General features: G+C 47.3%; 1 protein-coding gene across 1 annotated transcript in view; it reads left to right on the forward strand.

Moving 5' to 3' along the window:
* Positions 1-27,731, forward strand: part of PAPPA (pappalysin 1) — a 295,498-nt gene that overhangs the window by 181,597 nt on the left and 86,170 nt on the right. Inside the window, exons 11-13 of the mRNA XM_084821073.1 lie at positions 19,581-19,679; positions 22,186-22,330; positions 24,069-24,282. Coding sequence (XP_084677199.1) covers positions 19,581-19,679; positions 22,186-22,330; positions 24,069-24,282 — 458 coding nt within the window. The remainder of the gene's footprint in view (positions 1-19,580; positions 19,680-22,185; positions 22,331-24,068; positions 24,283-27,731) is intronic.

A 27,731-nucleotide genomic window follows, 5' to 3' on the forward strand; every position in this document is an offset into this window, starting at 1 on the left:
CTGGCTGCCCACATGTCCTGATCTGAAAAAGCCCCATGGGGGGAGTTACCTCATGATGTCTGAACCCCTGCTTGCAAAAATTTTAAAATTGCAAAAATCCTCCTCCTCCTCTCCATTTTATCCTCACAACAAGAACCCTGTGAGGTGGGTTGGGCTGAGAGTCTGTGACTGGCCCAGAGTCACCCAGTGAGCTTCCACGGCTGAGTGGGGACTAGAACCCGGATCTCCCTGGCCAGATGTGCAAGACAATTTAGGGTACAATCCTATGCAGGTTTAGACAGAAAAAAGTCCTACAGCTCCCAGCATTCCCCAGCCAGCCATGCAGGCTGGGGAATGCTGGGAGTTGTAGGACTCTTTTCTGTCTAAACATGCATAGGATTGTGCTCTTAGATGCCATTTTAAGACCTTGCTTTTTACCATACCATAACTGAATTTTACTGCCCCCTCCCACACTGCCTGGCCTTTTATTGGTTTTATGTGTTATGAGGAGGAAGAGGAAGAGAACTACAGTTAAATTTATTTTGCCTGCCATTTATTTGTATAACCAATAATGGTTTATTTTTTATTATTTTTCATCAATTAAAACAACAACAACAACAACAAAATGTTGTGAGTCACTTGGAAGGATCTTGTCAAAAACAGCTTTCAAATTCTAACAATAAAGAAATAATTCAGTGAATGAATCACATTTATATTCCCCCCACCCCAATCAACAAATATTCTCTGGGCGGCTTATGGGGCAAAAAGCCAAATGGATACAATATTAAAAATAAATTATGCAGCCATTAAAAACAGCCGCAAAAAACAGCATAAACATTTCCTTCTAGCAGAGAGAAAATAAAACACTTACCAGCTCAGATTTTAAAACCTGCAACCCTAAAATGGTGAGAGTCTACGGTTTATTTAAAGCATTTGTTTGTTTAAAAGATCTGGTTCAGTAAAAAAAACCTCTTCACTTGGCTCCAAAATGATGTTATGGTAGGTCAGTATTTACAGCTGAGCAAAAATTCTTCCCCCCTAAAAAACATTGCTGACCCATTCTCAGGTGGCAATTTGGGGGAGCCGTTCTGGCCTATTTTTCAGGAAGGGGGGACTCATCATCAATGCCACCCACTGCTCTTCATGATAGGTGCCATTTTCCTTTCCACAAAACTCCCCCATTTTGCCACCCCCCACTGCTGAATTTTTGCAAGCAGGGGTTCAGACATCATGAGGTAACTCCCACCATGGGGCTTTTTCAGATCAGGACGCGTGGGCAGCCAGGGAGGCTGCAGAGCAATAAAGAGATGTGTAATAGATGTTGAGAGCCAGTGTGGTGCAATGGCTAGAGTGTTGGACTGGGAGTCAGGAGATCCGGGTTCTAGTCCCACTCGGCCATGGAAGCTCACTGGGTGACTTTGGGCCAGTCATAGACTCTCAGCCCAACCCACCTCACAAGGCTGTTGTTGTGAAGATAAAATGGCAGAGGAGGGCTATGTACACCGTCTTGGGTTCCTTAAGGAGGAAAAAAGGCAGGATATAAATGTAATGAATGAATGAGAGAGAGAGAGAGAGAGAGAGAACACACAGAACCCTCAGCCACTCACAGTGATTGGTATAGGTTAAGCTCAAAAACACCACCAAAAGAAATTCTAAATAAATTCTGAAGTGCCCTGAGGCAGAAAAATGGAAGCCTCTTTTGCAGGGGAAGAAAACTTCCAGGAAATTGGAGGACAGATTTTGGCACAGCGCTACATAAGGGTCAATAGGCACTAGTAGAAGCAGCAGAGATGGAGAGAATATCCACTTCCATTTGGCCATGTGATTTACCTCCCTGAAACATGTCTCTTGATCATTCTCTGCTGTGAAGATCTAATTTTTATTTTGTTGGAGCACAAGCCCCCTGCCCTTCCTTAATGGGCTAGAAGGCTTGATGTTCCTTCTCCGGAGTGTTGCCCTGTTTGCCAAGGAAGCCGTGCGCAATTTAGCTGGCATCCGTCAGCTTGTGGATGTCCATGGAAACTCAATCCCATTTGCTTGTCCAAGTGGAAGGCAGCCATTATTTACACTTCATTCACAAGAATGGTCCCTGCTAGGGCAATCTCAAGCAGGAAGAAGGAACAGATGACACAACTTCTTTTTAGCACAACAGATTCGTCTTCCAAAAGTACCCGGACTTAAATAAACAGTGGCCTTGTGACATGCTTTGTATAAATATAGCAATGGATTGCAAAATGTCCTTGTGCATTGGGCAAATCTGTGTTCTCTCTTTGAGATGCCTCTCTTGTTAAAACCTCTAGTTCTCCAAGTGTCGTCACAGCCTCTGAAGTAGTTAGAACATAAGAACATCAAAACAATCTTGTTGGTTCAGACCCAAGGGCAAGAGTTGGGAACCTATGGAGTTCCAGATGTTGTTGGACTACTGGCTGGCTTTGGGTCAGTCACCATCTCTCAGCCCCTGCAGGGTTGTGACGATCAATGGGGAGGGTAGAACCTTGTACACAGCCCTGAACCCCTTAAAACAGAGGTGTGGAACCTGTGGCCCTCCAGATATCAGTGGACTATCACTCCCATCATCCATGTCCATTGGCCATGCTGGCTGGGGCTGATGGGAGCTGAAGTCCAAAACATATGGAGGACCAGACACTCCCCAGCCCTGGTCTAGTCCGGCACTTTGGGGTAGTATCCAATGTTAGTCCTATGTAGAGTAGAACTATTGAAATGCATGGGACTTAAATTAGTTGTGACTAACTTAAGTCTCATTCATGGGTCTGCTCTATGTAGGACTAACATTGGATACTACTCTTCGCCTTCAGCAGGGGCCAACCAGATGCTTGCTTCCAGCATTTGCTTTAGGGGGTGGGGGGGAGTAGTATTTTTTATCAGTGTGCAAGTGACCATCTGTAATATAGACAGGAAATAAGATGCAAAGGAACTGAAGGAACTGAAAGCCTCGATAAACCATGCGTGCTCCAGTGCCAGAATTGATTATAAAAATTTGCTTAGATGAATTGGTACCTCAGAAATGTTCTCAGGAAAATGTCTTCTGAGAAATTTCAGCTTAGCTCTAATAATAATGATAAAGTATACAGATTGCACAGTGGCAATGTTTTGACCCCTAAAAAAAAGCACTTTCCATGGTTCACCTCACCTGGCAAGTTCTATGTGATTGCACAGTAACATGGGAATCATTTATGTCACCATCTGGATCAAACTCAAAGAGAAGGTGTCAGCATAGAGCAATTGCTCAGTACCTGGACAAGATGACCCTGTTCATCATTCCACACAGGAGAGGGGATCATTGCCATCTTTTTGCACCAAATTCTGCTCTTAGGCTCCAATCCTGTGCACACTTACTTGGAAAGGAACCCCACTGAATACAGTGGGACATACTGCTGAGTAAATATGGATAGGGTGGCACTGGCGAAATTGCTGTTGACCTGCTCCTGAACTAAGGAGCACCTGGAATAAATATAGAATTTGGACATTTAGAGGACTATCCTATACATATCTACTCAAAAGTAAGCCCCACTGAGTTCATTGAGGCATACTACCAGGTAAGTGGGCATAGGAATATAGCCTAAGTCAAGGTGGAAGAATCTCTATTTTGGTTGAGCCACAGTGTCCACCAAGGGGACTTAACTCAGTGGTAGAGCACCAGGTTTTGTGTTCAGAAGGTCCCAGGTTCAAATTCTGTCATCTCCAGGTAAGGCTGAGTAAGACCCGTTGTTTCAAACCCTGGAGAGCCATTGTAGACCAGGCTTCACTAACCTGGTACCCTTCAGATGTTTTGGACTGCAACACTCCATGTTCCTGGCTGTTGCCCCCTGGCTAGAGTTGATGGGAATTGAAGTCCAGAATAGCTGGAGGGCACCAGGTTGGGGGAATGTTGGTGTTGACAATACTGAACTAGCTGGACCAATGCTCAGAATAAGGCAACTTCCTACATTCTTGGAAGGGGCCAGAACTCAGTGGTAAAGCATGCCCTTTCCTTCCAGAGGGTTTCAGGTTGTACCCCTCACATCTCCAGCCAGTCAGAGCAGGCAATAACAGATTAGATGGTAGAGCCGATGCTTTATGTGCAAAATATTGCCTTTACAGTTTCATGATGTGCTGTCCGAGGCTGCTTGAGACCCTGGGGAGCCAATGCCAGTTAGAGTATACAAGGCCAGGCTCACTATACCAGTGGTCTGACCCTAAAATAAGATATTGTAGAGCTGGAAACACACTGACAACAAAGGTCCGCATGGTTAAAGCAATGGTATTGCCCGTATTAACCTATGGCTGCAAGCTGGACCATACGGAAGGCTGAGCGAAGGAAGATAGATGCTTTTGAACTGTGGTGCTGGAGGAAAATTCTGAGAGTGCCTTGGACTGCCAGAAGATCAAACCAGGCCATACTCCAGGAGATAAAGCCAGACTGCTCACTTGAGGGAATGATATTAAAGGCAAAACTGAAGTACTTTGGCCACATGATGAGAAGACAGGATACCCTGGAGAAGATGCTGATGCTAGGGAAAGTGGGAGGCCAAAGGAAGAGGGGCCGACCAAGGGCCAGATGGATGGATGATATTCTGGAGGTGACGGAGTCGAGCTTGGGGGAGCTGGGGGTGGTGACGGCCGACAGGAAGCTCTGGCGTGGGCTAGTCCATGAAGTCACGAAGAGTTGGAAGCGACTGACCGAATAAACAACAACAACAACAAGAGCTGGAAAGAGTGTAGAAAAGGGCAACTAAAATGATCAAGGAGTTGGAGCATCTCCCCTATAAGGGAAGGTTACAACAGCTGGGATTGTTTAGCTTGGAAAGAAGGTGAGTGAGGAGACATAATAGAGCTGTACAAAATTATGCATGCTGTGGAGAAAGGGGAGAGGAAGACATTTTTCTCCCTCTCCCATAATGCTAGAACCTGAGGTCGTCCCATGAAGCTGATTGGTGAGAGTCAGGAGAGATAAAAGGAAGGGCTTCTTCACACTCACATAGTTAAAACTATGGAATTCGCTACCACAAGACATGGTGATGGCCACCAATCTGGATGCCTTTAAAAGGGGGTTAGACAAATTCCTGGAGGAGAAGGCTATCAGTGGTTAGTAGTCCCAATGGCTATATGCTGCCTCCAGTATCGGAGGCAGTATGGCTATGTACACCAGTTGCTGGGGAACATGGGTGGGAGGGTGCTGTTGCACTCATGCCGTGCTTGTGAGTTTCCTATGAGCAGCTGGTTGGCCACTCTGTGAACAGAATGCTGGACTAGGTGGACCTTTGGTCAGATCCAGCATTCTCTGTACAATGCACCTTCATAATGTGAAGGGTCATAGGTTCCATCTTCCTGTCTGTGCACTTCAAGAATTGGGACTATTTTGTTTTTCATTTTTTTCTTACTAGCATGACGGGCAAAAGTTTTCTCCAAATGCCAGCAGTTACCTTGAAACTTGAGGTTCTGTGTTGTTTTGGTTTCTTTTAAATGAGCTGAACTCCAATACTTGCTAAGACCCCACCTGGGATGGTTTGGCAAACATCGTCCCTCGAGCTGGTTGACAGATGGAGTTGCTTAGGCAGAGGACATCAGGGGTGAGCTCAGGTGAAGCCAGGTGGAAATGTGCCAGCCTGCCCTATTAACCGTGGAGAGTCCCTATTTCCTGATCCCAGCTCCTGGAAAATCTTTCTTTCTGCTTTTATTTTGGTTTGTTAGCTTGGTTTTCAGGGCTGTGTAACTCGCCCTTCCATGAGTTCCCAGGGTGGCTTGCAAAAAATTAAACGCCAAAGCAAATTGAATGGAATACATTAAAACACCACAGTTGAAAAGAGCAGCAGAAAAGCAGTCAGCAGAAATCATGAAAACAAAAACACCAAACTGCAAAGCCAGCCTAAAAGTGCTAATTTTGTTCCTGTTGTGGCCTTTCGGGGGAATGCCTTACTAGAACGTTGGTGTGAGTTGTTAGCTCCCGTCGCCTGATCAGTAGGCAGAGCAATCCTGCAAGGTCAGGAGAGCGTGTGGACTCATATTGGACAGAATGCCATATGGCTTTTAACCCCTGTTCTTTCATTTGTACCGTCCCCCCACATCTGGCTTGCCTGTCCATGGGAGGGATTTTGTGGGGGGGGGGGAGCCAGGACAAGGAGAATGCCATTGGCGTTCTGAGGTGGCACCAGCAGGGAGGGGAGGCACTTACCGGCCGTGTTAAGCTATGGGGCTCCTCCCTCCTTCCTCTTTGCTTCACGGCTCCCTCCCTCCCACCCTGTATGCAGTGCGGGTTTTACTGGTCGTTCTTTTGGGGGCTGCGAAGGAATTTTTGGCTCACAGTCTCATCGGCCTTGGCGATGTGTCTTTTTGCCTACTTCACATTGGAAGTGGAGTATGGGAGTTAACGTAGGTCGTTTTGGTCCGATTTAATCACTCAGGTTGATTTGGTCACATTGCTAAAGAGGCGGTTATGCGCAGGAACTTTGGATGGGGTATAGGGCTGGTGAGCGTTATGAGGCACTGTTTCAGGCGATTGGTAAGGCCTGAGGCTTCCAGCTCAGGGTTATGCGGCCTGAGTTGGAAGATACGGATTACCTTTGAGGCCGACTCTCCTCACCCACTCGGAGTTTTGCGGCCTGAGGGGGGGTGACAGAGGAAGGCCTCCTGCCTAGGGATGGCGGAGAATTTCTCCCCGAAACTTCGGGGGGCCGAGCGCCAACGTGTTCGGCCCCCCAAAGAAGTTTCAGGGAGAAATTCTCCACCCCCACCCCGCACCCCCCTCCCCGGGACGGGACTTAACTTTCCCAAATGTCCCTCCCGGCGACGGGTCCGGCCGGCGGTTCGTCAGGTCTTCGTCAGGGGCGGGGGTGGCAGCCGGTCTTTCGACCGGCTGCCGCCGCCTCCATTCCAATAATAATTTAAAAAAAAACGCCCCCGTGGTAGGCTACGTGACGATTAACGTAGCCTATCACGGCTAGATTTGCAAAGTCAGCCGTGATAGGCTACGTAAATTGTCACGTAGCCTATCACGGCTGACTTTGCAGATCTAGCCGTGATAGGCTACGTTAATCGTCACGTAGCCTACCACGGGGGCGTTCTTTTTTTTTACTTTTTAGTTCGCGGCCGGGCGAGGCGAGGCGCCTCCTCCCCGGCCTGAATTTCGGCCGGCCGAGGCGGGAAGCCTCCCCCCCCGTCCTGAACTTCGCGGGGAGAGCAGCGAAGCGCCTCCCCCCCACTGCGAAAAGCTGCGAGACCAGGTAAGTGACTTTCGTGCACCCCTACTCCTGCCCCAAACATTTGGGCAGTTCTGAGGGGTGGCTATCAACTATGCCACTCCACAGGCATCAAATGTCTTGCCCAATACAAGGCCAGACTAGTCTGGCGTAGTGAAATTCCCACTTAAGTTTCCCTCCGCAGATTGAGCCAATTGTCAGTAAATGTGGCCCGATGTTTTACACCAACTAGTTTTGTCTTGTCTCTTTATTTCCCCCACCTCCTTTCACCCGCAACTTCCTTTTCTGCAGTTTTTGTGTTTGCTTAGAATTCCCCTCCCATTATTCCTAGTGTAAGGGAAAACAGCTACGCCCCCTCCAGAGCTGGACTGCTCCCCCTATTCCATGGGTGTGTCAGGGGAGAGGGAGGGATTCGAAACTTTGGAATCAAACACAATCCATCCCATCACCCATCACCCACCCACCCCAGAATGCCCCTGTTTTTGCCTTCTTCACCACTGGGGGAATGGCCACAGACCTTCCTGCCCCTGTTACAGGGAAGCCACCAAAGGAAGACCTCCCTTTCCAAGGGCATACTGCTTAATATCTGATGGGTACAAATTCTTTGTAAGCCACCCTGGGAACTTGTTGAAGGGCAGGTTATGTGGGGCTGCCTTTGAAAATGGTCCAGAAATTTCAGCTGGTCCAAAACAGGGCAGTGAGACCGTTAATTGGGACAATATGATCATATTGCCCCTACTTTTCTGTCTGCACTGGCTGCCCATTCATTTCTGGGCCCTACTCAATGTGCTGATATGACATTTAAAGCCCTAAACAGCTTGGGGCAGGGTTACCAGAAGGATCATCTTCTCCCATATATACCTCCCTAAGATTATCTTCAGCGGTCTTTCTCTGGAAGCCGCTGTCAAATGAAGTGAGGTGGGAAGGTACTAAGAACAGAGCCTTTCCTGTTGTGGCACCCCAGTTGTGAAATGAGCTTCCCAGTTTTACACTTTAAAACTTTTATGTTGTATTTTATCATGTTGTATTTTGTGAACTCCCCAGAGAGTTCACATCTATGTGAAGATGTCGATTCTATGATGTCGAGCAAAGGGCTAGATGCGCCCGATCTCGTCTGATCTCGGAAGCTAAGCAGGGTCAGCCCTGGTTAGTACTTGGATGGGAGACCGCCTGGGAATCAGGCTTCCTGCACTGAGCAGGGCGTTGGACTTGATGGTCTTGTAGGCCCCTTCCAACCCTGTGATTCTATGACATCGAGCAAAGGGATGGATGCGCCCGATCTCATCTGAACTCTGAAGCTAAGCAGGGTCAGCCCCGGCTAGTACTTGGGTGGGAGACTGCCTGGGAATCAGGCTTCCTGCATTGAGCAGGGGGTTGGACTCAAGGGTCTTGTAGGCCCCTTCCAACCCTATGATTCTATGGTGAATGAGAGCTTTGGCTATTGGGTGGTACAGAAATAAATATTAAAGGGGCACAAGAATGGCCCTTTAGTTGAGGTCAGTTGCCAAAAACAGGTTCTGCCATTAAAAGCCTCAACATTCCACTGCTTATAAAAAATGACACCTGCATGGCTAATATAAAACTTGGCTTCCTTGTTCTGTGCAATAAGATCTACACTTGTGCAAATTTTCAAACTGATCCAGTAAAAATTGCCACAGGTACAGTAAGTTAAAAAGTGCTGAAAATTGACACATTTGTACCTCTGCCCCCCCCCCCCCGCAAGCTGTGGCTTGGTGTATCATTTATTTCTTTCAAATTCTTGTGAAAACTACTGCTATGCTTATTCAGGTTTGTCGAGGTCTCGTCCTTTTCATTGATTTGGGGACGTTCTGAGCAGCGGTTCAAAAGTTATTAAGGTTTTCTACTTCCCCATGAAAGCCTGCTGGCAAAGTTATGCTGGACTTGCATGCTTAGTTTCTAAGTGTCTTAGAAACTAAGTCCGGGCTTAGTCCGGGCATGCTTAGTTTCTCTCTGAAGCTAGAATGCCGCCAGTACTCTATTGTTTTAAGAGGAATTCCGTGTTCCTGTCAGCATTGTGACAGTGAGAGAGGGGAAGCAGGAAACTGTCAACTGAGATAAGAGTGACCTAATTTTGAAGGCTGGGGGAATCACTCTTACTGACTGACAGATCGTGGATGACGAGTGGGAGGTAAAGGAAAATGCTATGCTGGAATCCTGTGCAGCCTTACTCAGAAGTGAGGTATTCTGAACATACATATCATTTTTACAAAACTTCTCAATTAATGACTTGTTAGTGTGTGTGTTTTTAGTTTGTGTTTTTGTGTTTTTGTTTTTTTCAGAGCACTGTAACAAAGACCAGGGAAATTCAGTGATCAAAAAGCCTGCCAGCTTAAGACCAGAGTTAAGGCTATCTCATTTTGGCTCAAGCTCCACAAAGCCAGGAAATTGGATGCTAAGGCTGATGCCTTCACAGATGTGCCCCATACAGTAAAGTTCATGTGTGTCATCAATAGGGATGGCGGAGAAATCTGCCACGGACTTCAATGAGGCCGGATTTTTTAGAATCTGGCCTGCCGGAGTCCGTGGTGGAACGGACTGCTCCCCCACCCCCCCGCCACCCTACGAAGGCCAGTCGGGTCAGACCTTACCTGGCAGCAGCCGGTCCGGATCCATCGTCTTCATTCTGCAGCCATCCACTGCCGGGCTGCAGAACAAACTGGTGTCTGACGTAGTAGATGTCATTTGCATCCCTGCCCTTGGCCATGATAGGCTACATAAATATTTACATAGCCTATCACGGTAAATATTTACGTAGCCTATCACCCAAGTCCGGTTGTGGATGGGCCTGGCTGGCGGCTCCATGGACTTGCCGTGGAGTGGAGCCAGCTGGGGAGGATTCCAGAGGGAGGGAGGGATCGCCTCCCCCCCCACGGACCCCTTCAGCAGACGGGTAAGTAGGTTTCGTACACCCCTAGTCATCTTAGGGATGTACGAAAGTCCCTTACCTTTTACGAAAGTTGATTCGCGGTGGGGGGGAGGTGCTCCGTTCCTCCCCCTGAAATTCTGGCTGGGGGGGAGGCGTCCCATCCCTCCCCCCCCAAATTCTGGCCTGGGGGGAGGCGCCCCGTCCCTCCCCCCCCGAAATTCTGGCCGGGCGGGAGGCGCCCCGTCCCTCCCGCCACGAATCTTGTACTGCCAGGACTGCAAATGGCGGCGGCCATAGCCTGCAGTCAGCCGTGTCTGCAGTCAGCCGTGATAGGCTACGTAAATGTTTACATAGCCTATCACGGCAGAGTTAAAAAAAAAAAACCCGCCCATGGGCGCCGCCATTTGCGTACGCGCGGTTTTTTGTTATTTTTTAACTCCGCCGTGATAGGCTACGTAAACATTTACGTAGCCTATCATGGTATTTTTTAAAAATCTAGCCGTGATAGGCTACGTAAATCTTTACGTAGCCTATCACGTTTTTTTGTGTGTGTTTTTTTACTTGGAAATGGCAGCGGCGGCAGCCGGTCAGAAGACTGGCCGCCGCACCGCCGCCACCAGGGACATTCGCACAAGGTAAGTCCCGTCCCGGGGGGGCAGGGGGGGCAGACCGTTTCACCACCGATTTCGGGAGACCGAATGCGCTGGCATTCGGCCTCCCTGAGATTCGTGGCGAAATTCTCTGACATCCCTACAAACAGTACAGGACCAGGACAACATAGGGTATCTGTGCTGGTCCCAAGCACTCCATCCTCAACATCTGCATTTTGGCCTGAAAGACCAAGGAAAAGTGTGGGTGCATGGAGTATACCTTGTAAGCAAGCACAATTTGAGACATTGCACAACATTGTCACTGATCATGGGGCACGTCTGTTAAGGCATTAGCCTTAGCTTCCAATTTCCTGGCTTTGTGGAGCTTGAACCAACGTGAGAGAGCCTTAACTCTGGTCTTAAACTGGCAGGCTTTTTAATCATTGAATGCTATACAGGAGATATATATATATATATATATATATATATATAGAGAGAGAGAGAGAGAGAGAGAGAGAGAAAGAGAGATGGACATGGACATGGACATGGACATGGACAGAGAGACCCTGGGATGCCCTCCAAAGCACTGTAGGATTGCTCTCTGACACTGCAAATTTCTATGTGTCTACTCAGAAGTATGTTGCATTGAGTTCAATGGGGCTTATTCCCGGGTAAGTTGGAGTACAGGATTGCAGCCCAAATCTCTCAGTAGCTTGTGAAGGAGGGAGAGTGCATCATATCTGTAGCACACATCCATGTGAATGTCCGTGCAGAAACACAGGGACATCTCACACACTGCAGCTGGAGAGGTTGGTTTGGAACTGCTGATAACACCCTGTAGGACAACTCTGGGTCCCTTCCCTCTGCCCCATTCTATGCAAAATCTACATATATGTTTTGCAGAATGGATGCATCACAGGCAAGAACATTAGCTCCTCTTTAAAATTCCCTGCCAAATGTACATTAGTTCTACAGTCCTCTGTAACATTTTGAGATGTATGTTTTTTCCATGAGCAAAAGAACATTGCATATGAATCCACTCCAGTGGAAGGGGAGGGATTTGTAGGGGGGGGTAGTGTGGATTATGCATGCTTGCTAGATCAATTTCCTCCCCATCACCACCACCACATTCCTGGGGCCTTTGGGGCTACAGGATGAAAGCCCAGAGTGGCAGCTTTTAGTGGTGGTGGTGGTGAGGGAGGGGGACATGTTGCCTTATCATTGGCAAAAACTAGCTAAGTGAGTCAAAGGGAAACCTCACGGCATCCCTTGGGTCTGGGAACATAATATGTGCCTCCCTCTGCCCTTGTTCACTCTGTCTCCAGCTCTCCTCAGTCTTTGCACACATACAGTGTGTGGGTGGAAGGAAGACAAGCTGGATTTAGAACCCACTGGAAGGCAGAGACAATGTTAGATTCCTCTAATTGAAAGCAGCTTTGGAGAGAGAAGTTTGAGACGAGATGCCAGGAAATCGACGCAAAGGCTTTCTGTCGTTCTTCTATAAGAGCAGAGGGCAAACTTGTTCCGTAGCCTTGAGAGAAATATCCCTTAGCCTTTAATGCCCTTTATGGCTTGGGGCCCAGGTACTGGAAGGAAAAAATTACTCCCATACGAACCTGCCCACATTTTGAGATCTTCATCGGGGGTTGTTCTCGACTCCCTGTTGCAGATTTTAGATTAGGAGCCAGATAGGAAAGGCTCTTCCATCCTAGTCTTGGTTGGAATGACCACCTGGACCCTGAGCAAGATCTATTGCATGGCATCTTTCACCATTGACTGGAGAAAGAAAGACTCAGAGAGGCAGCTAAAGCTCTTCGAAGAGTCCATGTTCCTTACATAAGCAGCTCCAGTGACAATATATATGATGGCCTCTTTGGAAAGGCCCTTACAATACTGTTGCTTTCTAATGCAGTTTCCAGACTGTTTTAACAGTGATCAAATTCATCCCATGCCTTCCTAAAGATACCATCTGTCCCAGTCACTCAAAAAGATGTTCCTTTTAGTGTGCCTCACCATCCCAGAAAAAAATCAAGTTCTTCTTGGGCCATCATTTGCAGCATCCTGCGACCAAGTAGGCCCAGGTGGGGCGAACGTCAAAGAGGATGTGTTCTTGGCCAATACTATGTTCTGCCCACCAGAACATCCATACTATGTTCTTGGATCTGATCATCTGTATTTATATGCTTAAATAAACTCAGGTCCATTTCTGTGGTAGGTGTAGATAATGCTCTGATAAACAAGTTCTCTGATAGACATCTGGACTATCTTGTTTTTCTTGTTATCTTCCTGGTTACTGGTAAACGAGTTATATAATATTCCTGTGTCCATCTTTGGAAGACCAGTTGGTCATGATGGTATATAAAAGATGGTATGCTGCCTAGTTTAGGATAGTCAGTGTACACTCAAGCCAGCTTTGGCCACAAGAAAACCTGTAGTTGACCACTTGCTGGTTCAACAGACATTCTTCATTTTCTTAATAAACAAAATATTCCATTGTTTTGATGGGGTGGGAGGGAATCCAACTCTTGCGGTAAACGTGTTTTTGAACTCTGACTATGTGCAGAGAACATCTTCTGGAGAACGCGGCAGAGGATGTTTTATCACCACAAGGCCACAAGGCTGGTTTGCACTTATCAAGTACTGTTGGCCCCTGCCAGAAGCTTAGTTAACAAGCAATACTCCAAGAGGCTCAAAGCCTCAGTTTCTAAAGAATTTAACAGGGCGATCCTATACCTAGCTACTCAACCATCGGCTCCATGAGTCCAATGGGACTTCATCTCAGATAAGTGTGCATAAGATGGCAAAGGTACCACTGGACACAGCCTAAGAGCACAATCCTAAGCATGTTTAGACAAAAAAAAAAAAAAGTCCTACAGCTCCCAGCATTCCCCAGCCGGCCATGCTGGGAGCTAGAGGGCTTTTTTTTTTCTGTCTAAACATGCATAGGATTGCACCCTAAATGTACTTAAGAGATCAGAGTAATGGAAGGGTGGAATGATAAACATACTTAGGGCACAATCCTATGGCTGCTAGACAGTGGCTAAACGGCCATAGGATTGGTCGGTTATTTATTTATTTATTTATTTTCTATACCGCCCAATAGCCGAAGCTTTTCTCTTACTGGAGAACGGCTTCTCTGCAGGCTCTATGCTCGTAAGAGCAGCATGGAGAGGGGCAAAAGGTGGTGCTCCCGGCAGCAGGGTAGGTAGTGCATAAGTGTCTATGCGTCGTCCAGCCTCCCCACCCCATGCTCTGACATCCTGCGGCTAGAGAGCTGAAATTGGCCATCTAGCCCTGAATGCAGGGCAGCTGGAGTGTGGAGGAGAGGATTGCTCCCTAACTTATTTGATAATTTGGGAAGAGGGCCCTACTTGGTAGTAACTGAACTAAATCCTATCATGGTAATAATAACCCAAGAATCCCTCGGATGGCTGTGACTTAAACGTTACAGGATCTGAGGGTGAAATTAGGATATAATAATCATGATTATTGAGTGGCTAAGTGATTGCTTAATCTACTGCATTTGCATATAATTGAATAAAACAAGAGTTCTAAAGGGAATAAAGCATTCTTTCCTTCTTTAGAGGTTGCATCTTATTCAGTGGAAAAGAGGAGGAAAAAAGCCTAAGTTGGTGCCTGTCACCCATGGTTGCCGAATGTGTGCAGAAAATCAATTAATGAGGGGTGCTGAACTACCTAGTTAATCAGGGCACTTTTTAAAGCTTTAAAACAGATGCCTGTCATTAGCCAATTAATCGATTCAGATCCAAAGCTCTTATTTGGGGAGAGCATGCAATCCAAACTCAAAAAGATATTCTGAGTCTGCAAAACAGAATTTAGAAAGGGCCCTACCAGCAGGCTTGTTCCTGTGCTTTTAAGATTCCTCCTTCTAGTTGCAGATAGATCCTGGAAAAGTGCTGAGGTCCACACAAAAAATAAAAGAAAAAGGGGGAAAAAATCAGGAAGCGGAGATATTTTAAATTATCAGAGCTTTCCTGAACCTCAACAATGGTTTGTTTTGGGTTTGGCTCAAGTTTTTTAGTGGAGGTTTGGGTCAGCTTTTAATAGCAGTTCTCACTCATCCATTTAGTGACACATGAATTATGCCAAACCCCAGTTCTCCGATCCCTCTCTGTGTTCTTGGGGGCCGAGCAACTTTAGGAGAGAGAAAGGAGGCACACCGTGAGGGCCATAGAAAGCTAGCAAAGCTCTCCATTTGTATCAGAGAGTTCTCTGGCCATATAACTTGCAGATGTGGGTAGGATAAATCCCCTAACTGGATAGGTATTAAAATAAAAACCATTCTCCCCGACTAGAGACAGCCTGCTGAAAATGCAAGAAAGGAGAATTGCAAAATGATACATGTCGAATCGCTGGAATGGATTCCAAATGCCAAAGATAGTTTATGTAAAGTCTTGCACTGTTGTAAAATGTAACACTATCCACTGGCATGTCTCGATGAAGTTTGGTCCCAGTTAGGGTTTTCTTTCTCCTTTTTTTTTTGTTAAAACAAAACTGAAAAACTTCTTCCAGCCCATTAAACTTGATTTATGTTTTGCCCATAGATTCCTTTGCTCTCAGCCTTTGGGGAGTCAAATTAGAGAAATCATTACCTCACTTTTGGCCAATCCAACCTCTGCTTTCCCAAATATTCAACACGCTACTCTTGGACTATTCGCTCGTGAATATAAGGGAACTGTTCTTACTTGGAGTGCTGTGGAACTCTTCCTCCACCACCACCACCACCACCAGCAACCTTGAAAATATGTCAGAAAAAGCCTCTCTGTTCAACATGCTTGACTCAGGACCGGTCCTGCCATTGGCCAGAGTGAGGCATGCTCCTGAGGCCGCTGCGTCTGGGTGTCATGCAGCAAGACGAGAACCCAAACTGTGGTTGTTGTTCTAATTTTAGAACAAATGTTTTTGTGGGATGTTGTGTCTCAGGTGCCAAAATAACTTGTCCAGCCTCGGATTCATTGCGTCTTGAGGGTGGGGGGCGCTGCTGCTGTTCCACCTCAAGGAGCAAAAGGTCTTGAGTGCTGTGAGAAATGACACACACAATGTTAGGAGCGGCGCTGGGTGAAGCTGTGCCCGCATCGGGTGCTCCTTTCGTTACCACTACAATTATTTTTGAGGGGCAGCTGCCGGGTAGGTTTAGGTCTGCCTCCCCCAACCTGCCTGGAAATGTGGGGAGTTGCGCTCCAAACATATCTGGAGGGCACCAGGCAGTGGAGGCCGGTGGCTCTGATGTCAGTGGGACTGTGAATCCTCTCCAGGTTTCAGTCAGAACCAGTCAGAAATCTAAAGTAGCTCCTTGGAGAGCTTCTTTAGAGTTCTGGCTGGTTCTGACTGAAACCTGGAGCGGATTCACTGCCCCACTGACATCAGAGCCACCGGCCTCCTCTGGCGCCAGGTTGGGAAAGGTTGGTGTGAGCATGTAGGCCTAGCCTGTTGCCCATGTGTCACAAGTATCGAGGACATAGTCTGAAGGCCCATGAGGCAGCCGCCTTGCTGAAGCTAAGCAGGTTTGGGTCTGGTCAGTGCTTGGAGGGGAGACCACCTGGGAACCACATGTATAGCCACCTTGAGTTCCATGATGGAAGAAAGGTGAGATATAAATATAATACATACATACATTCATACATACATACCACAACTGAACGGAGGCAGGCAGGGCCTGGTTAAGCCACAGAATCAGACCTATATTCTCTCTTTCAAGCACTGTGCTGTCTTTCACTCTCACTCTCCCGATTTACCGAAGCTGTTCCATATTTTCTGTTCCTGGTGGTAAACCCTCTCCCAGTTTTTGCATCTTCTGGATACCTTATTAAATGGTGGTGTGGGTTGTGGTGCAGTTACCATTCTTCAGAGTTAGGTCCTCTCCTTCTGTCTCTAGCAGTTAAGTCTCTTGTGGGGGCGGGCGTGTCTGTGTGTGTAATTTTGCCTATAGTGCCAGGGCTGGCATCAGAGATTGACGTGGTCAGGAACATGTTGCAGCTCACACCTGAACAAGGTGTCCCTGGAACTCCTCCTCCCCTTTGCCTAGGGTGGCCATGTCTCCTACTTTACAGAGGACAGACCTCCATTTGAGGGTCTGTCAGACAGTCCTCTGTTTAAAGGCATCTTCTATTGAAAGAGTTATCCAGTCCAAGGCCACTTTCAAAAGCCCTAAGAGGGAAGACCAGGGGTCTTGAAATTTAAAGTAGCATCCAGCAGCAGCAGACACAAATCACCTGCTTGCTGTCTTCCCCACTACAATGAGATGTATTATATTTCTGTTTAAATTATAGTCATTCATTCTAAATGTGCATCTTTACCTATATAAATTAGCATAGGCAGAATCTGTGTCCTATTTTGTGGTGGTGCATTTCCAGTTTTTCAATGATGCATAAGTGGCCCCCCAGTTCTCACTGAGCTGCTCAACCTTTGCTGAGGCTGTACCACTTCAGATGGCAACTCACATGCTTGAATTGTCTGATAGGTGTGGAGTGGTCTGTCCTTTGAGCTCCCACCTGTCATCGGAAGTAGTATAGGCCAGACCGAAGGTGACCACCCTGTGGGGAATTTGGCCTCAATTGTTCTTAGAATCAGAATTCCACCTTGGTGTATGTTGACTGGTCAGTGCAGGCAAAGATTGATGGAACAGCCATTTTGTGTTATTGTAGTGGTGGTGGTGGTGGTGGTTCTTCTGCTTCTGCTGCTTCTTCTGCTGCTGCTGCTGCTACTGCTTCTTCCACTTCTCCTTCTCCTCCTCCTCCTCCTCCTCCTTCTTCTTCTTCTTCTTCTTCTTCTTCTTCTTCTTCTTCTTCTTCTTCTTCCCAAAGCTTTTCTTTTCACCCTCTGATGCCTAAACCAGCCTCCCCAACCTGGTGCCTTCCAGATGTTTTAGACTACAATTCCCAGCACTCTTGACCATTGGTCATGCTGGCTGAGGCTGACGTGGTTTAAAGTCCAAAACATCTGGAGGGCACCTGGTTGGGTGAAGTTGCCTTAATGCTCTTGGCCCCACAGAACCCTATTCCATACTATGTTGTCCATACTATGTTGTTTGATCCAGTTACGCTTAGATGGAGCAAACATCAGAAGCTGAGTCCTTTGTTTACATTTTGTGAGGCTTAAATCGTTACTTCCTTGGCTTGGGAAAGCCCACAGTAGCCAAGTGGTGACCTTAGGTGAGTCACTGTCTCTCTTTCTCCACCCTCCTGTTTGTAATGTGTTGGGAATAATTGGCCTACTTTACTTGGCTGTTGTATGGCTTTCTGAAATAATATCACATAAAGGATTTAAGCCAGTGTGCTGTAGTGATCGCACTTAGCACACTGGACGTAGACCAGGAGTAAGTTCAAATCCCCAGTCAGCCATTATGCCAACTGGTTGACTTTGGGTCAGCCACTATCTCTCAGCCTAACCTACCCCCCAGAGTTGTTGTGAAGGCAACGTCAGGAGGGTAGAACATAGTGTACAGACCTGAACTCCTTAGAGCAGGGGTGGGGAAGCTATGGCCCTCCAGATGTTGATGACCTATCACTCCCATCACCACCACCACCACTTGGCTGGTGCTGCTGGAAAATGGAATCCAGCAACATCCAGAAGGCTACAGGTTCCCCAGCTTTAGAAGAAGGATGGGATAGTAAGGGGTGGGGGAGAGAGGAATGCAAACCATTATTATTTCATTTTTTCTTCTTCACATTTGTTGTCAGTCCTTGATGAAGCAGGGTTCTGGCATCCCAAGCCTCATTGCATCTGGGGTGTCTATCAGCAGGTGTTTAGGAATGTCCTGGGTATCTGACAAGCCCAGAGACTGATGGTTTTTTATGCTGTATTTAAGAGAAATGATAGGACATTGGTTGTCCCACACATTTAATTTCAGAATATTGGGGGTGGCGCTCAACACTTCTGTCCAGAAGGCTGGTAGTGCCCACATGAATTGCCTTCAACGTCCACTCATTCTTCACTTCCATGACGCAAAAAGAAACCCAACATGTATGAGAGGCATTTTATTTCAGAATCCATGACTGAGCCACCCTGCCGCACTCCCTCTGACCAAATGCTATGATTCTAAGGGTATCGCTACTCCAGCCTAAAATCCTACATTTAAAATGGGGGTTTCTGCTTCCGTTTTAAATGCATGATCACAATGACTCCCTTTTCCATATGCTTCCTTCCCCCCTCCCCTTCCCCCCTGTATCTGAGTCTTCCATTATCTTTCATTGATCTCACTCCTCTTTTTGCTGGTTTTCCTCTTTCCACGGAGGGAACTCAAGAGGAACACAGCGGGGTAATCTGATAGCTCATTATCTGTGATCTATTTAAAATCGGAGCAAAGGGCATTTAGTGCAGGAGATGCCATGGAGGTTCACGGCGTCATGTAAAGAGCCCTCAAACTTCCATGAAGGAGCAATCTCAATCGCAGGATAAAAGCTCCGTGTGAAGGAGTCCTAAGTGTGAAGGAGCCCTAAAAGAGCCCTACCAGTGTGAAGGAACCCAGAGCTGTACCATGCAGCTCGCTACACCTTGATGGTGGCCAACTGCACCTTCTGGCTTTGCTGCCTGCAAAAAACAAGTGTGTCAGTTCGAGCAGGTAGCAGGTGAGTTCATGGCAGGTGAGTTGTGTCAGTGGAGGCCGGTGGCTCCAATTTCAGTGGGGCTGTGCATCCACCCTGGGTTTCAGTCAGAGCCAGCCAAAACTCTAAAGGCGCTCTCCAAGGTTCTGAACCCCAGCCTCCAAATAGGTTCAGCACCTTGGATAGCTCATTTAGAGTTCTGTCTGGTTCTGACTGAAACCCAGAATGGATCCACAGCCCCACCAAAATTGGAGCCACCAGCCTCCACTGGGTTGTGTACAGCCAGACAGGCCACAAATTTCACAGATCTTGCTGCAGCTTTTCCCAGAGCACAGCTAGCCAATTGTTCTCCTGTTTCTCTCAGGTGTGCCGAACCAAGCTGCATGAATTCAACAGCGAAATGGCACAGTACGCCTGGTCCCCGTGTACTGCCAACAGCACCCATACCAATTTCTGGCTTAAGGTAAGCAGTTGTATTCGAAGAAACCAAAACCACAGCTGTTTATTGAATGTTTTGTAACTTTTAAAACTACAAACAGATACAAAACATCCACTTTACTTACCCCACCCCCCTCCAAATCTCCTGCTTCCTACCAGAAACATTATCTCTGGGACCAGAAGAATAGATATTAGTGTAAACATTTTTGTATTCATAATACTTCTGCTACCTTTTGCAATTCAGTATAAATCAACAACCTAATCTCTCTCTCTCTCTCTCTCTCACACACACACACACACACACACCGACAACCCTGGTGAAGAGAGGAAGAAGAAATAGAAAAAGAAAGAGGGAGGAGAAAAATAACTGTGTGGGAGGGAGAAACACCCATGAAGGGGGTTCAGAGGAGGGCAACGAAGATGGTCGGGAGACTGGAAACAAAGTCCTGTGAGGAGAGACTGAAAGAACTGGGCATGTTGAGCCTTGAGAAGAGAAGACTGAGGGGAGACAGGATAGCTCTCCTCAAGGACTTGAAAGGAAGGCCAGGATCTCTTCTCGATCATCCCAGAGTGCAGGACACGGAATAATGGGCTCAAGTTACAGGAAGCCAGATTCCGGTTGAACGTCAGGAAAAATTTCCTGACTGTTAGAGCAATATGACAGTGGAACCAATTACCTGGGGAGGTGGTGGGGTCCCCCACACTGGAGGCATTCAAGAGGAGGCTGGACAGCCACCTGTCAGGGATGCTCTGACTTAGATTCCTGCACTGAGCACGAGGTTGGACTCGATGGTCTTATAGGCCCCTTCCAACCCTACTGTTCTATGATTCTATGAAGTAAGAGGAGGGCCTCATCTTTAACTCAAAGGGTCAAGTAATAGATATGATTCCTCACTCTCTTCATAGTAACTTGGAATACAAGCTTTGCTTTGGCCTCCCTCATTGGCTCAAACAACTGCGTTTTTATTTCCTCCCTGCAAGAAGGAACAGGGAGAGATGGAATCTTTGGGTTCTTAATTCTTTCCCCTCCCTATGGAAAAACAACAAGGATTTACTTGGCTGGGATTTTAACCCTTTATGCAAATGAGTTGGAGGATTCAGACCATGGGTTCAGGTGGGGAGGAGCGGTGGGTTCTCATCACCTCCGAAATGGTCCCAAGACATGGTCTGAAGACACATGAGGCAGCCAGCTTGCTGAAGCTAAGCAGGTCTGGGTCTCATGAGTGCTTGGAGGGGAGACCCTCTGGGAACCACATGAAGCCACATTGAGTTCCACAATGGAAGAAAGGTGGGATATAAGTATAATTAATAAAAAAAAAATAATGTAGTCCATTGCCTTAGGGTGGTGGTTGGCCATTCACCCATTCCCATGACACCCATCTGGAGGCCTTTTCTGCCTGTTACTCTTGACAACTGTGTTTCATAAATGTGAGATCAGAATCCACCCTTAGTGATCATTCATGCCCAAGTTACCACCAGGCCAAAACATCTGGAGGGTCACATGTTGCCCACCTTTGCTCTAGGGAAGCCTTCCCCAATCTGTTGCCCTCCAGATGTTTTAGATTACAACTCCCTAGATTCCTGACCAGCCATGCCTGCTGGGGCTGATGGGAGTTGAAGTCCAAAACATCTGGAGGTTGCGGACGGCTGCTGTAGGCCATGTTCTATTGTTTAAAAAAATTAAGGAAACTGTCATAGCTCCCCCCCCCCCCAGTGTATCCTGGTCATTAAAGTTGGTGAGTGTCCAGAGATGGTTGTGTTAGCCCCTCCCAGAACGACAGACCTCAGGATTCCTTGTGGAATAGAAATAACGATTGAAGCCATTTTTAAGTCTCTAGTGTAGATACAGGAAGTGTGGTTCCACTTTGAATGACACACAGAGCTCCCAGTAGATTGTTCTCCCACTTTTTCATTGGAAGCTGCCTTACACCAGGTTAGAATTGTAGTCCAACACATCTAAATGAGGAAAGCTGCTCTGGTTACCAGTTGTTTTCCAGGCCAAATTCAAGGTGTTGGCTTTGACCTTTAAAACCCTACACGGTTCCGGCCTAGCCTATCTCAAGGAGTGCCTCCAGCAACACCAGGCAGGCTGCTCAACAAGGTCAGCCTCGCATGGCCTTCTCTCTGTCCCATCAGCCAGGGCCCCTAGGCTGGTGAGGACGAAGGAGAGGGCCTTCTCTGTGGTGGCCCCCACTCTGTGGAACTCCCTCCCTAGGGAACTCCGCCATGCCCCCTCTTTAATGAGCTTCCGCCACGCACTGAAAACGTGGTTGTTCAGGCAGGCATTTGGGGTGGGTGAGGGTATTTTTAAACAATGTTTTAATGTGTAATTTTACTGTTTTAAATTGTACTGTTGTAGATCGCCCAGAGTGGCCGGGTGACTGGCCAGATGGGCGATTAAGAAATTTAATAGATAGGTAGATAGATATGTTTCCAGTCTCAGCCAGAAATCGTTTTGCTTTAAGAGAGCAAATACAAACCAATCCAGGCATGCCCATGATTCCTTGGAGTTCCCTCCCTTCTCTTCCCAGGCTTACTTCTCACAGCCGATGGTGGCTGCCGCCGTGATCATCCACTTGATCACAGATGGAACTCAGTTAGACATGGACCTTGATCAGAAGCAGGAGGTGATTTCTGTGCAACTGGTTGACACTGAAGACCAAACTCATGACCTTGGTAAGAGCCATCTGTCTGCTCTTTTGCTCTCTGTAGCAAAATAAAATGGAACTTCCTTTTTTTCAGGGCCATTTTATCTGAGGGAGGGGGGAATTATAGAACCTATAAAAGTATAGTTACAACTATTGCATGGAACCCACAGAATTGAGCAGCAGTTTCTGCCGCTAATTGTGCACCAGCTGACAGAAAGGCAGTTCACAAATTATATCAATAAACCAACCGACAACGTACATACACAATAGCTAGATCGTGTGATAAGTGTGCCGGCAGCTGTTTTGTGGCTGCTTGCTTGGCCGAACAACTTTCCCAGCATGAATAGGATAGCATAACACTGGGAGAGGTGGCTTCCACACCAGGGACCATTAGCTCCGCTGAAGCACTGTTTCCACAATCGATCAGAGGTGGAATTAAAACACCGCTTGGCACTTAAGATAACATATCCAGCACTTGCTTATGGCCAAGATCCTCAAATAATATTTACCACTCAGAAGTCCTGTTGTTTAAGGTCTCATGCAATTTTAATTAGAAAATTCCTTTCTCCAGGTTCTGCTTCTAATTGCTTCCTGTTCAGCATGTCAGCAGCCTTAGTGAAGAATTGCCTCTTAATTGCTCCTGAATTAGTTTCTGTTCCCTGTGGGAAAGGGGCTTGAAATGCTGAATTCCTGGTGGTGGTAGTGTTGCTGCTGTTGCAAAATAGTAAGCTTGTAGGCCACAGGTTTGGGCTATTAAGGGCACAATCTTATTGACTGTGCTCTCAGTGATGAGAAGCCCCTGAACCTCAAGGTGTCCAGTCATCCAGTGCAGGGCGGGAGGAGCCCTTCCCTGTCCTTCTGCCCTGCAGATTTTTCTAGGTAGACTTTTTAGCCTGTCTAGCAAAGGCGCTTTGGAGGGGAAGGGGAGAAGGCTAAAAGAGGCTCAGTACAACTCATATCCTGGCCTCTCCAGTCTCCTCCCCTCCCTGCCCACCAGAACGTCCCCTTTCCTCCTCCTCTTCCAGAGCTGTTTTTTATGACCTCAGAGGGCAGCCAATACAGGCTTTTTTCCATGCTGGCTGTGAGGGGGCAGGGAAACAGGGTCCGATCTCTGACTGCCCCTTCTGAGGACAGAGTGCTGTCTCTGACGTTGGATGGGGGATTCTGGACAACCCTATGGTCCATGGGATGCTCACCCAAGGACCATAGAATTTCTCTCCCCAATAAGTTAATGTAAGGAGGTTCTCAAAAGGAAAATTTCCCATCTCCTCCTTCCACCTCCCCCCACAGCCGCCTGTGCCCCATCCCAAAGCCTATCCAGTGGGTCAGGGAGCCTCCTGAACCATCTTTGAAGGAATGCTGGGGGCTACTAGGTAAGGAGAGAATCTCTGAAAATTGGCCAGACCTCTGTCCCATTTGGGATGATTCCCTCCCATAAGCAGCCCCCAGGGCACATCCTACATTGTTCAGGAGGGCTCCCCAATTGTGTTCTTGGAGGAGCACCAGGGGGAGGAGGGGACAGGGAATGTTCCTTTCATTAATTTGCTTTATTTAACGTATCCAAGGCAGGATTCTCATGTCTCATCACTACATAGAAATGTGCAAATCCATCGGTTTTGTGAAACACATTGTTTCTTCTTTTTCTGTCATTCCCCTTAAAAGTTCCCTGCTAAAGGGGAGAGAAATGGCTGTTTAAAGTACTAACACTTTCTCCCTTTGTCCTTCTCTCCCCATCCCTTGTCATCCTCTTGCCTTCCCTTTGACAGGGACCCATGGTTTGAGCTGCAGGAAAAATCCCTTGATCATTCCCGTCATTCATGACCTCAGCCGACATTTCTACCACACCCAGGCGATTCTCATCACCTTCAGCTCTCAGTTTGTGGCCATCTCTGGGGTGGCCTTGCGTTCTTTCCACAACTTTGACCCCATCACCATCAGCAGCTGCCAGAGTGGACAGACCTATAGCCCTGCTGAGCAGAGGTGAGCGTCTCCTTCCTCCTTTTCCTCCTCCTCCTCCTCCCCTTGCCCCCGCCTGGCTATTTACCACCTATAGACTTCCAGCTTGAGTAGGTTTGATCAAGGGGACAAGACGTGGTAAGAGGAGAAAGGGTGGATGACCTTTGGCATTGCAGGCAGAAGCCTGCAGTTCCTGCTGAATGTGACCGGGCAGGGCATTTAACCCACATGGGAAGATGTCAGTAGATTATTTCCACCTCCTTTGTCTACGCTCTGCTTCCAGGCCCCAGCTTCAATCCATACTATACAAAAAAACTGGAATTAAGCTAGCCACTCAAGAGCGCAGGCTGCCTCTGTGTGAAAAGAAGAAAAATCTCTGTCATTTCTGCTACGCTGTTATCTGGACAAAGTGCTCTTTGCTTTTAATTTATTTTCACATCAGTCCCAAGTAGAAGGCAGTGTGGTCACTATGGTGTGGTGGAGAAGCTGCAGGATCAGGGAAGACTTAGGTATCAATTCAGCATTCGGCTATAAAGCTAACTGGGTGGCCTTAGACACAATCCGTGGATATGGATGGCGCAGGCACCCAATTCTGTCCGGGAATCTGGTGGAAACCCCCCTTGCACACACCCCAGAGCCCCTGCCCGTGCTTGGCGGGTTGCCTGCACTGACCCCGGCAGCCTCACCGCGCTCCGTGGTCGCTAGTTTTTGAAAAACAAAATGGCAGTCGCAAAAATGTGCATATTTGCATACGCATGAAAATGCACATTTTGCAAATGCACACATTCGCATATGTGAGAACGTGCATCTCTGTGAACGCGCATATTTGCGCATGTGTGTATTTGCAAAAGTGCGCATTTTCGCTCATGCGCAAATATGTGCATTTCTGCGGTGGCCATTTTATTTTTCAAAAACTGGTGACCGCGGAGCTCGGTGCGGCTGCCGGGGTGAGTCCGAGCTGCTCACCAAAGGTGGGGGGGCTCGAGCGCAGTGCAGGGACTGGCAAGCGGGGACAGGGGCTGGGTGGCCACCCGGAGAACCTGGACAGGGGTGGGTTCGCACAACCCTACCCGTGGAGGCAATACTAGCATTGAACTTCAAAGCTCCTCTTGCTTTGGGACCAGGATACCTGGTTCCTGTCCATACACAAGGATCACTGGTTTCCTGTCCATACACAATGGCAGACTTCTCCATCCTGATGTCCGCAGATGTTTTGACTTCAGCTCTCATCAGCCCCAGACAGCATGGCCGATAGTCAGGAATGCTGGGAGTTATAGTCTAAAACTTCTGGAGGGTGCCAGCTTGGGGAAGGCTGCACTGAGATCTTTAACTGAGGCCCTTTTTCAAGTGTCCCCATCATCTTAGTTGTGCCACATGGCTATAGGGGAAGGGCCTTCATTGTAGTGCTGCCCTGTCTATGGAAACTCTCCCTGTAGGGAGGTTCATCTTGCCCCTAATTTGATATCGTTTCACTGCTAGAAAAAAAAGGTATTCTTCTTTTTACAGGCGTTGTACTCCTCTGTACCCATTGCTTTTATCCTGCTTCGTGTTCGTTTTCGAGTTCTACCAGACCACTTTGACACTGCTCTGACAGGATTATATTAAGGGTGCAATCCTGTGTATGTTTACTCAGAAATAGAAGTCCTCAGCTCCCAGCATTCCCCAGTCAGCCATGCTAGCTAGGGAATTCTGGGAGTTGTAGGACTTTTTTCTGTCTAAATAAGAATAAGACTGTGCCCTAAATGTTGTGAACAAATATTAGCACCTATCGTTATGAGAAAAAGGCAACTCCCTGCCCCACCAAAAAAAACAATGTTGTGCCTTTCGAACAGTTAACAGCCAAAATGGCTTCAGAACATGTTTTTTTAATTGTGACCTTCATCTCTGCCCACCTAATTAAAATTCCCTCCTAGCTCTATGGCATCAGCAGTTATTAATCACAACACATATGGTCTCATACTATGACAGGACTCTCAATACTGACTTTTTGAGCTGAAAAGAAAAAAAAGGGGGGAGGCAAACAGAATCCCTGATTTCTCCCCCCACCCATCACCCACACTGGCTGCATCCCCACTCCACCGCTTCCCGATGCCACTCTGCATCCTTCATTCCATTGGGTCTCCCTCTGTCTCCATCTAACTCCTGCCGTGGGACTTGGCCAGATGTCCATAAACTGGACCTCTCATCTGAAACTTGATCTGGCCCTCCCGGGCTTCTGAATTTACTCATCTGACTTCAAGGGAGTGATCAAATGCCTTGAAACTAGGTCAAAGCACACTGTCTGCATTGATTTATTTTTTCTTTTCTTTTCACTATAGATACACTGATCTTTGTCTTCTCAGTCTAAAAGGAGATTCCGAGCAGTTTCGGAACAGAGGCAGAAATAATTGGGACATAATCCCATGCAAACTGTTCTTTTTTTTTCCCCCTAGACACAAAGGATTGTTGTTGAATGCTCTCTTTTATGCCACCGGGAAATAATTCCAAGTGGTCATTCACCCAGAATCATAGAGATTCTGGAAGGAACCGTAGAGGTCATCTAGTGACTAGATTCTAGTCCAATTAGTGCTGTGCCGAAAATTTCTCCCACATTTTTTTCGACCCTTCTCATTCAATTTGAAAGAAAAGGAATTGCTTTCAAAAAGAAATTCAAAGGGGAAGAAATTTTGGAGAAATTCTGATGGGTTGGGTCTGGGGTTCTTGGGCTTGCCTTACTTCTGTGGTGGCTGAGGAGGGTGTGTGAGTGTCCTGTATTTCACTGTACACTCACCTCTCTGGCAGCCTGTAGCTTCCTCAGCTTCCTGCACTTCAGTCAAAGCCATCATGAGGAAGGCATCATGAGGCCACTCATGAGGGGCTTTTTCAGTTCAGAACTTGCAGGTGGCCTGGGAGGCTGCAGAGCAATGGGAACGTGCGTAATGGAGAGAGAAAACATGTGCAGCACCCTGGGCCACCTCACAGTGATTAGGTAAGCTCAAAAATACCACCAAAGAAATTCAAAATTCTGCCTCAGAACAGTGGAAGCCTCAACACAGTTGATGCTGTTGCCACCTACAGAAGCAGTGCAAGAAACCAAAAACCCTGAGGGAAAAAGAAAGAAGCTGTGCTACAACCCCCACCAATCGTGAGCCCTATCTGTGAGAAACGGTTGGAGAATGTCTCCTCCCCTAGGAGAAATGTGGTGAAATTGTCCCCTCCATTTCTCTGTCCACTGATAAGCTGGGGGATTTTGAGAGGCCGTTTGTGCATAGCTCTAACCCCAATGCTATGCTCAGTGCAGAATCTGCAAGGCAGGATGCAACCACAGCATCGTCGACAGGTGACCTTCCAGCATCTACTGAAATACCTCCCGCAAAGGAGAGTCCACATCTCCCAAGGGAGTTTGTTCCACTGTTGAATAGCTTGTAGCATTAGGATGTTTTTCCTCATATTTAGCCAAAATCCATTTTCCTGCCATTTCCACCCATTCGTTC

The sequence above is a fragment of the Heloderma suspectum genome, chromosome 14 (assembly GCF_057233095.1).
Source record: "Heloderma suspectum isolate Gila_16-S chromosome 14, 16-S_ref, whole genome shotgun sequence".
Taxonomy (NCBI): domain Eukaryota; kingdom Metazoa; phylum Chordata; class Lepidosauria; order Squamata; family Helodermatidae; genus Heloderma; species Heloderma suspectum.